General features: G+C 54.1%; 1 protein-coding gene across 8 annotated transcripts in view; it reads right to left on the minus strand.

Annotated features, from left to right (window-relative positions):
- The window catches only part of PTPRE (protein tyrosine phosphatase receptor type E), a 155608-nt gene that overhangs the window by 4267 nt on the left and 136235 nt on the right, over positions 1-15106 (minus strand). For all 8 annotated transcript variants that reach the window (XM_025879988.2, XM_073884750.1, XM_025879985.2 and 5 more), the window contains 8 exons: positions 11277-11412; positions 10777-10926; positions 10349-10442; positions 9266-9342; positions 8282-8416; positions 5279-5404; positions 4379-4545; positions 2439-2574 (listed from right to left, as the gene is read on the minus strand). In XM_025879988.2, the coding sequence (XP_025735773.1) occupies positions 2439-2574; positions 4379-4545; positions 5279-5404; positions 8282-8416; positions 9266-9342; positions 10349-10442; positions 10777-10926; positions 11277-11412 (1021 nt within the window). The remainder of the gene's footprint in view (positions 1-2438; positions 2575-4378; positions 4546-5278; positions 5405-8281; positions 8417-9265; positions 9343-10348; positions 10443-10776; positions 10927-11276; positions 11413-15106) is intronic.

Raw genomic sequence — 15106 nt, forward strand, 5'->3', positions numbered from 1 at the left:
TCGGGGTTCCTGGAGGGGGTAAGGCTGGGAGCCAGGGTGGTGCGTGGATAGAGGGGCGGCCACACAGGGCCCGTGGTGTCTGCCAATAGTGGGCACTCCATGGGAAGACACGTAAAAGATGGAGCCAACAGCAGTTGCCAGAGATTTTGGAAAACTGTGTGCATGACAATCAGTGGGCAGATGGGGAGTGGATCCCAAAGTTTTGAGTAACAACAGACCGCAGCTAACCTGCCTCTCAAGTAACAGGGTCTGGTTACTTGCAGACCCTGGTACATTGCTGGCTGAGTGGCGCATGGCAGTTGGGCCCTCGAGTGAGGGGCCTGGGAAGCCGGAGAGACCCAGTGTGGCCCCCAGCCCCTCCCGTATTTGGAAGGTACTTCAGCCACACTTCAAAGTGGCTCCAATCAGGCAGGAGGTGGAGACGCCATTAATCACTCTCTGTTTTAGCAGCAAACACAAGAGCAAACCACGACCCAGGCACACTGTGTCTTGAGTCCAAGTCACTGGTGGTCAGGGATCAATGGCACGTATTTAGGCAATTTATCGGGATGACATGGACCACACCTCAGGTCACAGACATTTCCGATCAAGGCACAAAGCTCCCAGAAAAAAACAAAAAAACACACTTTTAGCCTTGGAATGCCAGTTGCCCTAAAGCCTATCTCAGGAGTCTTGCAGAGTGGGCAGCAATTTGCTGACTTTCAAAGTCAGGTTAAACGGTGTCACCGGAACAGAGAGCACAGACGTGAGCTAAATGGCGCCCAGGGCAGCTTCCCGGGGAGGGGTGTGGCGAGAGGCAGCAGTGGGAGGAGCAGAGCTGAATCCGGGGGCGTTCCGATGGAGAGGCTCTTGGAGATGGGACACAATGGGCCAGACCAGATGAATTTATGAGCGCTGAGGTCCCTTCAAAACCAAGGAAGTGTTTGTATGCTGAGCCAGACAAGGGGGCCTCCTTGGGCCAGGCACTGGTGGGGCCCCTGTCAGACCTACATAAAGCCAATGTGCACATCGACTAAGGGCAGGGGTCATCACCCCATTTTCCACAGATAAGGAACTAAAGTCCAGAAAGTGGAAGGAGCTTGTTTGAGGTCGCAGAGCCACGATGGGGGCCAGCCGTGCATTTGGGATGACAGCCTGAAGCCCGAGCATCAAAGGAACACCATGGCTTAGCTTTTATATTTAACTGGGGGCCAGGCAGGACGAAAGCCACAACCTCTGCCTGCGGAAGCCTGTAGTGGACTTAAGAACAGTCAGGAAAGAAGCTGAAAGAGTCTGGCTCAGAATTAAAAAAGGAATTTTGGCGGGTGTTCCTATTCATTATCATTATTTTGATCTAGAAAATCCTCCATGGAGGGGTCTCCCTCTGTTTTTTCCATGCCCAAAGTCGTTCATGTTTGTGATGCCCCTAGGAGGTATTAGCTATCAGGAGGCAGGCACAACTTTTAGAAGGACCTCTCTAGCATCTTCCAGAGCTCTAGCAAGAAGAACTGTCTGTGCTGGGATCAGGGCTCTAAGGAGAGCAGAGGGCCCCTCGCACCATCTCCTTTCTGCTCTCAGTCAACGGCCCAGCCCCAAGAGGGGTTGTGGGGCAAGGCGTGTGGGGAGCTGGCAGGCACCCCGTTTCCTTTACTCGTAGTGGCTCTCAAACCTGTCTGCACTTTGGGATCACAGGGAGGGCTTTAAATATGTCAATGCCTGCCTGGGTCCCACCCCCAGGAAGCGTAAAGGCAGCCTGGCAATGGAGGAATATGAGCTCTCTCCAGGCCGGGCTAGTGTGTCTTCAGGGTGAGATCCGTGCTCCCGCCCGGCCTGGGGGCGGGAGGCGAACCCCGCTCCACTCCAGTGATTCTAGCAGTTGGGCTCCCCCTGCGATGGGAAGGTGGTGGAAGGCTCTCCTGCCACCTTCTATACTTGCTGGAGTCGGGATCCTGTTAGCCATGCAGAGTGAGTGGACAGGGAGGGCAAATGTAAAAACAGGAAGACCGGAGAGAAATGACGGGTTATAACAGTTTTTGAAATCGCACTTATTGGGGTAGAACAATCATCACCACGTTTGTGAGGAGGCACGGCTTCTGCAAACCAGAAAGTGTGTGGATCTGTCACAGGATGAAAGAGGACGGCGCCAGAATACGGTGGAAGAGTCACTCGGACACAGAAAGCTGGTATCATCAGGGCATCTGTCCAGGGGGTCTCACAGTCTAAAGCCACGAGTGCACCCCTCCTCCCGTGTCCTGCCCAGGGGACAGTCCCCAGCAGAGACAAGGAAGGAACGGGGTCCATAAAACTTCACTGCAAAGAGTACCATGAGCGCTTTCCCTTGGGAAGCTCACCCTCCTCCCTCCCCACACACTCGAGCTCCTTGAATGAAACAGACATCAAATTCAACGTAAGACAATTCTTGACCCTTCTGGAAACGTCCCCATGGCTCCGTTTCTTACCAGGGTTTGCACCATATGTGGTCTCTGAAGTCGCAAACTCTTCACAGCTTGGAATACGTCTAAAAGGCCCTCAGCTTTTACTCGTTCCAGAATGTTGCTGAGCGCTATGAATGTACCTGTTCGCCCGGCTCCAGCACTGGGGAGGAAAAGCGCTTAATGCAGATAACCAAACGCACCCGTGGGGATGAGAAAGGGACAGCCCGCAGCTCAGCCCTACACATCAGCGCAAAGCCATCATCACTGAAAGCGATCAAAGTTCGGGTTTCTAACAATCATCTATACTGAGCAAGAGTCAGCAAACATGAAATTCCTAAAACACTTGCCCAGTTGCAGCAGAAAGGTATCTCTTGAGTTGGATCGAGATCGGTTACAAACTTTCAAGCTAGGGCAACCATGTCCCCCCTGCCTGGTGTAGACCAGTGGTTCTCAGGGTGTGGTCCCCGGGACCAGCAGCATCAGCATCGCCTGGGGACTTGTCAGAAATGCAGACCCTCCTGGTTTGGGACTAGGGAGAGGTCATCTCTGTCTAGACTCTCCTTCTGTGCTTAGGGACCGCCTTCTGAGAGGTGCTGGAATAGCCAGCACAGTTCATAAGGTGTGAGGTTAAGGCAGGGGGCAGTCACTGCCAGTATAGACTAGATAAGGGACACCTCCCAGCAAAGAAGATCTGGGTCCACTCACCTTAAGATGATCATTTTCTTGACACACTGGATAAACCCTACAAGAGCAGAACTCAGACACCCTCAGGAGAGCCAAGCGACCAGGCCTAAAGCGGGCTTCCAGAAAGCCCTCCAGGCCCAGAGGCCCGAGGGTGGGCTGATTCTAAGGCTCCTGACCTATTTCAACAACTGTCCCCACATCTGCCCTTGTGGGACCTTGTTCACCTTTGCCTCCCTGGTGCCCTCCATGTGCTAAACTCCATCTGGGTCTGCGGAGGCAGAACACAAAGGAACTCTTTCTAGTTTATTCCAACTGACTTCTACAAAGCCCCCCCCAGGAACTGAAAACCTAGGCCAGTGCTCCACCTGCTGGCCAGGCCCGAAGGGAGCCGAGGCCGGTCCCAGGCAAAGAGTTCCAAACCCTCCAAAGTCAGCCAAGGCTCTGGCGGCTCCAAGGGGTGGGTGGGGCGGGGCCAATGGCAGTCACAACAAACTGTGGAAGTCACGTGTGGAAGAAGAAATAGAAGTGCAGCTTCAGAAGCAAATTAGCACTCTGAGAATGAAAATACCCCAGACTCCAGCTAGGGAGAGCTCTGGGGTGGCGGCCGGCCAGGGGTTGGCGTGACCAGAGCTGAGTCAGCGCGGAAGGGCCCTGAGCTGACAGGTCTTTATTATTTGGCCAGATTCACCCTTTCACTTTTGCAACACTGCTTATCAAGGTCCTTGGTGGGGATGCCCCGCTGCCCGCAGGCATTCCCCACCGAGCACGTCCCTCCATTGGCCTCCCTGGCGCCTGACTTGGGAGCTGGGCTGAGAGGCTTGGGGCCAGGGTGGGGCTGCAGGCCTCTGGTAGCAGTCCCAGCCCGGACATCCTCGGGGGGCCTCCAGAAAGTCTGTCTGCCGTGAGGATGTGCTGTAGCATGACTTGGATCCCCGAGGACCCGGGAAGAGGACAGGGAGGGGTGGGCACATCTGCCAGGGCCAGAACCATCCATGCAAGCCGTTGAAGTTCGGGAGTGGGTCTGTCCGAGCTGTGCTCGGCAGGTTTTTGGAGGACTTCAAAAGCCTCATAGAGATGTGTGTTTGAGTCACTTCCTTGCTCCTCCTCCCACAACGTCTCCTGCGGGTATCTAAGATGACATTTACACACGTAAAGCTAGCTGTGCAAAGGAAAGTTAAAAGTAGAGTCTAGGGAAATGACGCAGCTGGGAGCAGCACCCTGGGCGTGGGGTCTGCATCTACCCTACCAGGAGTGGTGCCCCGGGCCCCGGGGCCGCTCACCTGCAGTGCACCGTGATGGGGTGGTTGCCCGTCTGTTGTTGCTGCTTCTGCACGGCCGCGATGAGGTCGATCATGCCTTTGCCCTCGGCCGGGATCCCAACCTCGGGCCAGCCGTGGAAGTGGAACTGGCGGACCATGCGGGTCTGCTCCTCCTGGTGGGCCAGGGGCTGCAGGCAGGAGAGGGCATTTCGGCTCACACAACCCTGACCACCCAGGACCTGGCCCCGGGCCCACCCACCGTCCCGGGAACCAGGGCCCAGGCTCGGGGTCCTCCTGGGGCCTTCACAGGCAGCACAGTCCCCCTGTGGCTGGCCTGAGGGTCCTGGCCAGGCTGTCTGTAGGCCGTGTGCACCCCAGAGCGGAAGGCGGCAGAATTTCCTTCTGAGAGGGAAGCAGGATATGCAGGGGATGGTCCCCGGGGCCCCCGGCAGGGCCCGCCGGACACATGAGGGATCCTGGCAGCTTCGCTTGAGAGAACAGGAGCGTCTCCTTCTTAAGAAGCCAGGATCCCTCATGCCCGCCCCGCCCCCAGAGGCTCTGAAAAAGTCTGGAGAGGCCTCTGTGGCTCCATCCACACACCTTCTTCCTCCTGCCCCCCTGCCGCTGCCACTTCTCCTGAGCGGGGTGTTGGTGGCCGTGGAAGGCCTCTTGGAGTCGGTCACTCTGCTCCCCCACCCTCGTGCTCCAGCAAGGAGACACGTGACCACGGAGGTCCGAACGTTACAGGAGATCTGCCCCTTGATAACACGGCTCCCTGTTCACTGCACTGACCGCTGATAGGAATGCACCAGTTCGAAAAGGCTGGAGGAACAGGACATTCCAGGACAATCGCAAGCAGACCCTGAGGGGCGCTGCAGGGCCTTCTGTCTACGAGAGCCTCCAGCACTCTGGCGACAATACCTGATTGAAGGTGACCAGGAAGTCCCGTATGCTGATGGCTTCCGAAAGCGTGTCGCTTTTTATTTCGATTGTTATTTCGCCATGAGTCACTGAGCCCTCTGTTGGCCAGTACTGGTAGCATTTATCCTTGGGGGATAAAATAAAATTTTAAATCTCCTAGGAAATAATCTGCTGTTAGCGGTTTGACGGTATGAGGCAGGATTGCTCTCAAACCATTTAGCGTATTTCATCCGACCGAGTAAATCACTTACGAATGTGAATATGAATGCCCGTTAATATTTGTTGACCAAGGGAATCCAGAAACAGACAGGTGTATTTGGAACTCTGATACAGGAAGAGATTATTCAATCAATGGGGCTGGAAAAATTGGCTTTCCATATAGGAAAAGGGCTGGGTCCCTGACTCACCCTACCAGGGCTGATAAGAACTGTCCAGCCCTCCTGGAGTTGGGCAGTGCACAACCTGCACTACCATATGTGGTAGCTTCGAACCTTCGTAAAAGTAAACCCAGACAGGTTAAGACTTAAAGTCAAAAACAAAACTGTGAAAGCCTTAGAAGAAAATGTCTTTTCTTTTGGGGGTACAGAAGGACTTACTAAAAAACAAGATCTCAAAAGAGCTAACCACCCACGACACAAAGATTGCCATCAGATTAGAACACAATGAACTTCCCTTCAACAACAAACATGGTCGAGAGAGTGAAAAGACATGCCAGCAACTGTGACAAGATATCTGCAGTACATGCAACCCACAAAGGATTAGTATCAAGAATATGTAAAGAATTCTTACAAGTCAATATAAAAAGAATAAGCAACTCACTAGCAAAATGGGGGAAAGGTATGGCCAGGCATCTTGCACGGAGGGAACATGCCATCTATAAATATATGAAGTGATGCTTGACCTCAGAGGAATCAGAGGGATGCCAATTAGAGCCTCGAAGGGATGATGTCCATGTACACCCAGTCAGTCAGCAAACATGAGGATTCCTAACAATACTAGGGATGCCGATGAATGATCTCTCTCCTCCACTGCAAGTGACCACTTTGGAAAACGTAACCACTTTGCAAAGCACTTAGGAACTATCTTGCCAACTCAAACCGTCACACTGCTCTCCAGTGTAGCATTCTGTCTCTTTGGAACAGGCTATTCCTTGTGCAGCATCAGACCCGTCGGAGAATATGCCAGTAGCACCGTTTGTAAAATAGTAAAATGGAATCAACCCAAACGCCCACAAAACAAGAAGGGACAAATAAATGGATGCAGGATATATAGTGTGTGCAGGGGGACACAATGAAATACCGACAAATGAACCACAGCATTAGGCATCAAGAGTGTCAAAAGCATCCTTCTGAGTGGAAAAAGCAAGTTCCAGAAGAATACATACTGTAACGACACCCTTTATATGAAGTTCAAAAGCGAGCAAAACTGAGCAGTAGCTTCTTTAGACATACACGTATAGGATATAAAAACATTTCTGAAAAACCCAGGACCACGTCCACTAAGATGGCTTTAAAAAGACCAGTAGTGGGGCACGTGGGTGGCTCAGTCGGTTAAGCGTCTGCCTTCGGCTCAGGTCATGATCTCGGGTTCCTGGGATCGAGCCCCATGTCGGGCTCGCTGCTCAGCGGGGAGCCTGCTTCTCCCTCTCCCTCTGCCATTCCCGCTGCTCTCTCTCTCTCTCTCTCAAATAAATTTTTTAAAAAATCTTTAAAATAATAAAAAGACCAGTAGTAATAGGTGTCGGTGGAGAAACTGGAACCCCTATACACTCTGCTGGGAGTATAAAACGGGGCAGCTGCTTTGGACATTCTTCCAAACGTCCAGCCCTATGAGTTCGTAAGACAGAGTTAACGGTGTGGCCCAGCAATTCCGCCCCAAGGTGTCCACCCAAGAGAAATGAAAACACAGCCACATAAGAACTCAAACATGGACGTTTCCAACATAATTCATAATAGCCCCAGAGTGAAAACAACCCAAATATCCATCAATGGATGAATGGTAAACAGATGTGGTACGTCCATACAATGGAATATTAGTCGTCAAGAAAAAAGGAACCCATTCTTGATACAACACAGTTAAAACTTGAAAACATGCTAAGTAAAAGAACTCAATCACAAAAGACATGTTGTGTGATTTCATTTACACGAAATATCTAGAACAGGCAAACCCACAGAGGCAGAAAGTAGATTAGTGATTGCAGACAAGGAAGCAATAGGGACTGGCTACTCATGGGTATGGGGTTTCTTTTGAGATCAACCGAACCCCGTTTGATTTAACAGGAGAGGGGGGTGATGGAAATTATCTGGAATTAAATAGTGGTGATATTGCACAACTCTAAAAATGCTAAAAATTGCTGACTTGTACCCTTTAAAAATATGGATGGAATGGTATGTGAATTACATCTCAATATGTGTTTTTAAAAAAGCAAAGAAATCAAAACACAGATCTGGGGTAGTGGTTCTATCTTGGGAGAGCACTCAGACAGGTGTGCATTACTGGTAAAAGTTTGGTTTTTCAGTTGGAGAGTGGGCTCACGAGTACTTGTTATGTTGTTAAATAAATACAGTACAAAAAGGCCCTCGACGGATCTCTGGGGACAGGAAAACATTGATTCATTCAGTTCAACCCGGACAGCATCCGCAAGGCGCACATATCAATGCCCATGTCCTTAAGGCTTGAAGAAAGGGAGTAAATGTTGTTTTGTTCCACAGGCTTTGATCAAATTTGCATTTGTGGGAAATACAAAATGGTAGACCTACAAGGCTGGTTAAATAAAATGTCGGCTAAAAACAAAAGCCAGTGTGGGTGGTCGGGGCTAAGCAGATGGAACTTTTTTTCATTTCTATCCTCTCTCCCTCCCTCCCCAGTTGCTGTGGCCTGGCCTCAGCAGCTGACCACGGGTGGGTCATTCACAGGGGACCGCCAGGGTCTTGCAGGGGGGCTGGGCCGCCAGGGGTGCACACTGCCCCCCGAGGGCCCGGGCCAGCCACAGGCACTGCTGACCTGTTCTCTCTCCTGGACCTCCGTCAGCATTACGACCGTGTGGCACTTCCACTCCCACACCATCCTCCAGAAGTCCTCCACCGTGTGCGCCAGGGGCCCCTGGGTGGCGATGAAATAGTCCTTCTGTCGGTAGCCCTTCAAACAGGGAACAGAGGTCAGAGTCCGACCTCCCCTCATGCTGGTTCCTCTGCAGCTGCAGGGGTTTAGGAGAGCCCAGGGCCTCAGGACGGAAAATGTCCTCCAGCTTCCCAGGTCGCGCCAAGCCCCAGCTGATAGGCATGCACCAGTGCGCTCTGCGATGGGTCAGGACGCCTACTCTCTCTGCAACCGAATCACCTCCCCTGCAGCACCTGGGGTCGCCTCTCCGAGTGGGTATCTAGAGCCAAGCTCCACCTGCAAAAGCACCCTTGGCTCTGCTCTCACATCTTTCTGCAGTTGCGGATCAGTTAGCATCACAATGGTGGACTGGGTGTGGACTTAAGAGGAAATGGGTTCAAATCCAGTTCCTCCACGCAGCCCAAGTGACCTTTGGCACAGTTTTCTCAACTGCAAAGTGGAGTTCTGATGCAGACTCGGCCGCCGCATCCTTCCCCACCCATTCCTCGGCTAACGCCACTGTGCGTGCAGACGGCTGGTGACCTGAACACACAACCACGTTGTCCACGTGGAGCGGGTCGCAGACAGTGCGGGCCAGAGAGCCACGCAAGCACCCGTGGGTGACCAGTGCGTATTAGGGATATAACAGAAAAATTGCTGTGTCTTAAAAACAGAATGAAATTAGCAATTACTTAGCAGTGCACCTATGGTCTCTATTCCCCAAATTCATTATTCTTTTTTTCATGCGAGTAATTCTGCTAATGAAATGGTTTGGATTTCAGGATTCCTTCCTGATTGTGAAAAGGAGTTAATTAAGAGTCCCCGTGATCACAGGCGAAGGAAACCTGCTGCACCTTCGCAAAGCACGTCCAGGTCCACTGTACTTACATCTATAAAGGAGGCGTTGATGTAGTCTGTGTATTCTTGGCCCCTTTTCATGGAAAGGATCACCCGGTTGAAGTCATCTGCAAAGCAGGATGTCCCTTCAGTTAGCACACACACCAGTCCTGCCTTGCGAACTTCAATGTGTGGCTACAAGCTTCCAAAATATAAAACTTATTAGTAAGATCGCTACCTCAAGCCAAGTCCCTGGAAGGTTTACTCTGTAAAACAGGTTAATTAAATTGGCCCAGAAAATTGTGTTTTGGTAGGAAAGCTCTGAAAATATTCCAGTTATCATTGTCATTTGTCATGAATTGAGGTAATTCATATCATGATAGGAGCATTAAAAGTATCGCATTTCAGGAATGAGAGGAGTGTGACCAGGCAGGCGGCCTGGAGTGGCGGCCAGTTGCCAAGTAGCCGGGGTCTGAGGCTGAGGCAGGCTTCACCCAGCCCTCGCGCACCTTGGATGCTCGGTGACCGCTACTGCATGTCAGGAGCCCCAGGGTCCACCTGCAGCGAGGCGCTCCCTCCTCAAGGCGGCACCCTCTCCCTTCCTTTCCTGTGGTTCCTCTGATCCCTGTGGAGTTCCTTTCTTCCCTCCTCAACAACAAATGTGGGCACTCGGTCCTCCCCCTTACGCGGGACCTCAGCAGGCTAGGGTCCTGGCTGCACCCCTGCCCGTTTCCCACCTCCCCCAGGCCTGGAGCAGGACCCCCTCCTCCATGTACAGACTTAGGAGATGACTGGATGAGACCAGAATTGGGCGGCCCCAGACTCATGACCAAAGCAAATCTCTCCACTTCCAGGAAGTCCCCCCTCTCCCGCCATCTACTTCTCATATCACAAGCCGCCCGCCTGACACCCAGGACTGCCTGGGTCACCTGTCCTTGCTTCACAGGCGGGTGTTCTCTTCCCAACACTCGCCATCACCCCCAGGAGCCCTTAACCCCAGGCCCAGAGGGTGTCCTGCCCTTGGGCCCCGGCTCGGCAGAGGTGGGTCGTCACAGACTTTCACAGGGTGCCGACCCCGATCCCGTCCTGCTAGGAGGGTTTAAATTCCCCAGGGCGGCCGTGGGGCTGCCTTACACGGGATGATCTGGATGACCCTGGCCTTCTTCATGTTCGCTGGCAGGTTGCCCGTCCTCATGTTCTCCTTCATGATCCGGACATTGGTCAGTTTCTGCAGAGTCAAGAAGGACATAATCATGCAGTCATAACACCGACACTCCTGAGCGAACCCCTCAACCCTGTAACAGCACCACTGTCAGGGCACCCGTTGATCTCTTTCTCTACCTCCAGACGTTTCCTGAATCTTCCAAAATAAAACTGTGTGCATGACACACTCCCCCATGCGGGTTGCTGCTCAGCTCTCAAAGTCCCTGATTATTCTTCCGCCTACATCACGGGTGGGGGAGCCACCCTGCTTTTTCTGGGGTCCATCAGGAGGGGCAGGGATTGAAAGTGGCTTCCCTTCACCAGTCACCCATCGTCCCATAGAGTCCGTTCCCACTTACCCGGAACTCCTCCTCCAGCCCGATCTTGTCGAAGTGGGTGGTGGTGCCGTGTAGCGTCTGTAGGTGCTTTTCCAGGGAGGACACATCCAGCTCGGTGTCCCCGTAGAGGTAGTACTCCAGTAAGGCTTGGTAAATGAACGTGTACTGCATCTGCGGGGAGACCCAGAGCGCCCAGCATCCTCGCGTGTGCCCTGCAGCCTCTGATCGCTCAGAGCACAGCAGCTCCAACGGGGCCTTGCTCTTCTCCATGTTTTGCCCAGGGAAGGAGGTTTGGGGGCAAAAGTCAGATTGACAGCCATTTATAATGACCATTTATGGCGTCAAGGAAGGAGAATATGACAGCCGGCATTACTGAGCACACGTTGCCCCTGCCAGGCACTTTATACACGCACCATGTGGGGGACAGTCAGGTGCTTTGGGGGGGTGGCAAAGGGGTCTGGGTTTGCTCTGTGCAGCTCTCACCAGGATGAGGGGCAGGGCCGGGGGAAGGCACTACTCACATCCGTTTGAACCATCTGAGGGCGCTGGTTGCGAATTCTGGACACAAACTCAAAGACATCGACCTTCTGCTCGGCGTGCATCATGTCCATCATGGCATCGATCACTATGAAGGTGCCGGTCCGGCCCACGCCGGCGCTTCGAGGAGAAGGAAAGATGCCCCATCATGAGGCACACAGCACCCCACCCCTGCCCAAAGTAAATGACAGGACTGCAGAGCTGACCTGTGCACCAAGACAGAAGGACACCCCCTCTCCTCCACTGGGAGAGTCCAACCCATCCCTCAACACAGCCTTTCCTCCGTTAATAAAGAGCAAATCTCTGGTGAGGCCACCAGAGGGCACCATAATCTCGGTGAAATTATCTCAGATTGTTCTCTAATAACTATGGAAACTGTTGAAAGGCGCATCAGAAAGATCTGTTGTACTAGCCTTGCGCGAGGTTGTGTGAGTCATCTTCTTCTGTTACCAAATGCTATCTTGTGATCACGTGTGCAAGTGGATCTTTTTTGAAATGTCACACTTGAAATGGCTTTTCCAAGTTCTTTATAAAAAGGAGGCTCCCAGGCTAGGTCTGCCGGCTCTTGAGCCAAGGTCAGCCGAAGGAGAGGCACCAGCCTGAGCTCTCTGGTGCTGGCTCAAACTAGCTGGTCCCTAGGGTCTCCACTGAGTGGTCTCCTGGCTAGGAAGCTACCCGACTGGATTCTTGGGTTTGGGTTTCCTGCCCTCCTAACGCACGCCCCACAGTACTTCCAGGATCTCGGTCCTGCCCTCCGCCACCTGCTGTTCCAGGTGGATCTCCACCAGACAGTGGGGCCATGCACATTTGTTCCCCAGCATCCAGGACAGAGTGGGTACACAGCAGCGCTCAGCCAACGTTCGCTGAACGAGTAAGCCCCTCGTGACGTGGACTCGTGTGTTGCAGCTTCTCTCATCAGAACGGGGCTGCCCCTCCAGTCCCTGCAGCGTTAACCTCTTTTACAAAAGGAAAGCAACCTCTTTGACAAAAAGACTCACAACTTAGTGAGTGACGTCCCCCCACTTTCCTCTTTGTGGGGGTAGTTGAGAGATACTGCTCTTTCCAGTTAGTCTCCAAAACAGGGCCAGGACAGCAGGGAAGACCCTCTTCCGGGGCGGGCCCCCTCATCTCAGGGTGGAAAGCAGGGCAAACATGAGAGGCCCTTTGGGGAATCTTAGTTCTTTACAGGTACAGAGTCAGAGGAAATCATCTGGTGCAGAACCATGTGAGACACCCCGCCCGATATGGGTGTATCACAAAATCACCGAGTGCAAGGCTGTCAGGGTCCCCAGGCCACTTACAGGACCCCTCGCCTGGCCCAGGATGCATGCGGGAGAGGCTGCTTCACCGCTGGGAAAGGGACCGCACTGGCCCCCCCAGGAAAAGGCTGAGGCCGGTAGGTCCTTCCTGCGGCCTCCATGGGGCTGCTGTTCCTAAGAGGACTTGGGCAGGGAATGTCGGTTCCTTTTAAGTGAGTAAGAATCAAACACTGAAGATGAGTGTGTCAGTAGGGATGGAAACCAGGAAGCCAAAAGCAGGGCTGGACACAGCTTGGAGCTGAGGAGCTGTCTTCAGGTGCGGATGAACTTGGAGGTGGGACGTGAAGTCAACTCCACCCCGAGTCTCGGGGGTGGGGGGCTGCCAGTCAGCATGAGCCTTCCCCCCCCCACCTGGCTGGCTTCCGGCAGGCCCACGCTCTTGGCAGGAATTCCTGTCACCACATGACCACGATCAGGCGGACGCCCAGAACCGCCCATCTGCCCACACCGGCCAGGGCGGCTCACAGGGGCCTGAGCTCAGGAGGGGTACCAGGGAGGAGAGGGGCTTCGGGAAACCTGAAGCGGAGGGTACCACTCCTCCCACCTCCCAGATTTTAAAACCCTGGTGGCCAAAGAGAACATAAGAGAAGGCCAGAGCGTCCAGGAGCGGCAGGAACGGTGCTCAAGTAAAACACTGCCACAGGGAGACATATGTGTGTTCAACAGTAAAGGCAGAGACTCGTGGCCACGGCGGGGGGGGGGGGGGGGGGGCTGGCATGAAAATAAGATAAATGACAAATGCACCTGTCCTGGCCCTGCGGTGGGGAGGAAGTAAGCAGAGGAAGGACAGCGGTCATTCTCTAAGGCTTCCCAGCAAGACAGATCTGGAGGAATCAGGATAAAGCAGGACCGAGCCTGCGCCTGCCCCTGCAGCCACCCCTGACCCAAACACAGAGGTTGTTTCTATAATTATCTCCGCCCCATCCCATGCCGAGCTAAGCGGCCAGTCAGCACCAGAAGCCTGAGTCGGGGAGACGCAGCGGCCGGAAGGGTCTTGTGGGGCCCCTCCTGCCGCGACTTCTTCAGCTGAGGGCCTCGGACTCTGGGTTCTGAAGACAGGCCACCAAAGTCCCCGGGGTCTCTCCTGCAGCAGGCCCCGGATCTCCGATGGGCTCGCGGAAGTCCCTGTGAGGGGATCCCAGCTTTTCCATCCAGGCCTGCCCCCACCTCGCGGAGGGAGGGCCCTGCTCGCTGGGCTGTCAGCCTGACTACGCAAGCTTCTGGCCGTTACAGACAGCTTCGTTGGCAGTATCTTGGCACCGCCAAAGGACAAAGCGACAAGGGACAGAAGGCACAGGCACACAGTGACCCAGATGCTCTGAATCCACCACACAGGTGTTTGGAAGAAGCAACACGGAGACTCTGACTTCCAGGAAGTCTGGGCAAGAACAGGAGAGGCCGACAAGACCCCCCCAGCGGGGCCCAAGCAGGACCGGCCCGCACTGCTCCCCGCCCCAGTGCAGCTACTGGGAGGAGCTTGTTGGGCCGGCCCCAGCAAGCCTAAGACGCCACCTCACTTAGTGCACAGTTGATCCAGCGTCCCTCAGCTCCCAAGGGGCAGGTCCAGGACTCCATCCCTGGCCAGGATGACAAGGGCCTTCCCTCTGATCCCCGAACTGTCGTCAGGTTCCAGCCGAGCACCCACCGGGAGGCTGAGGAGTGTGGCAAGGGAGCCCTCCTCCTCCTTCTGCCTTTGTCTTCAAAAACAGCATGAGACTTCTCTCCTACCTTGCTGGCCCACGCCAGTCAGCCAACTGCAAGTCCAAGGCCTTTTCTTGGACATGACCTTCTGCACCAGAAGCCAAACTGGGCATGGAGATATAAGCCACAGAGGGGGATAATTTGGGCCCTGCCTCTAAGGCTCCACGAGCTCTAGAGGAAATGAAAGCTCAGTGCGAAAATAACCAGGGGACACCGAGGTGTGCAAAGACAGAGGGCACTTGTTCGGGGAAAAAGCGCTCACTTTCGGAAGCTGCTTCTCCACAACGCAAGGAATAATCCAGCGCTGACAGCTTACGCCACTGTAGTACTTAGTTTTGTGCAAAGCTCACCCCCAGGGGCGAGTCCCAGGCCCCTCCAGGGTAGTCCCTCACACTGCAGAGGAGGAGAATGCAGCTGGGAGGAGAAGGGGCAGCCCGGCCACAGACCCAGGCCTTCAGGACGCCTGGCCCTGGACGGCGGCTCCTGGCCCCTATTCGCTGCGCCTGGACCATGGCCTCCAGCCCCTCTGAGCCCCGCACACTCTTGTATCAAGACTGGGGGCTCCCCATAGAAGTGTGGTTTCCAGCTCTATCCTTAGAGGTGACTTGGGGGTCTCCGGGGCTGGCGGAGGACCGGCCAAGAGGACGTACCCAGAGCCCCACTAGCTCTATCTACATGGCCTCTTGGCTTTTGTCTGTTTCAGGTTTTGGGGTTCCCCCTCAGATGCCACTGAAGAAAGGGCTCTGCTCTCACAGAGCGGGCTGCACGTCCCTCCGGCTCTCACCCCGAGGGAG

Source organism: Callorhinus ursinus, unplaced genomic scaffold (assembly GCF_003265705.2).
Source record: "Callorhinus ursinus isolate GAN/ISIS: 27379988/994484 unplaced genomic scaffold, GSC_fseal_2.0 scaffold58, whole genome shotgun sequence".
In the NCBI taxonomy this organism is placed as follows: domain Eukaryota; kingdom Metazoa; phylum Chordata; class Mammalia; order Carnivora; family Otariidae; genus Callorhinus; species Callorhinus ursinus.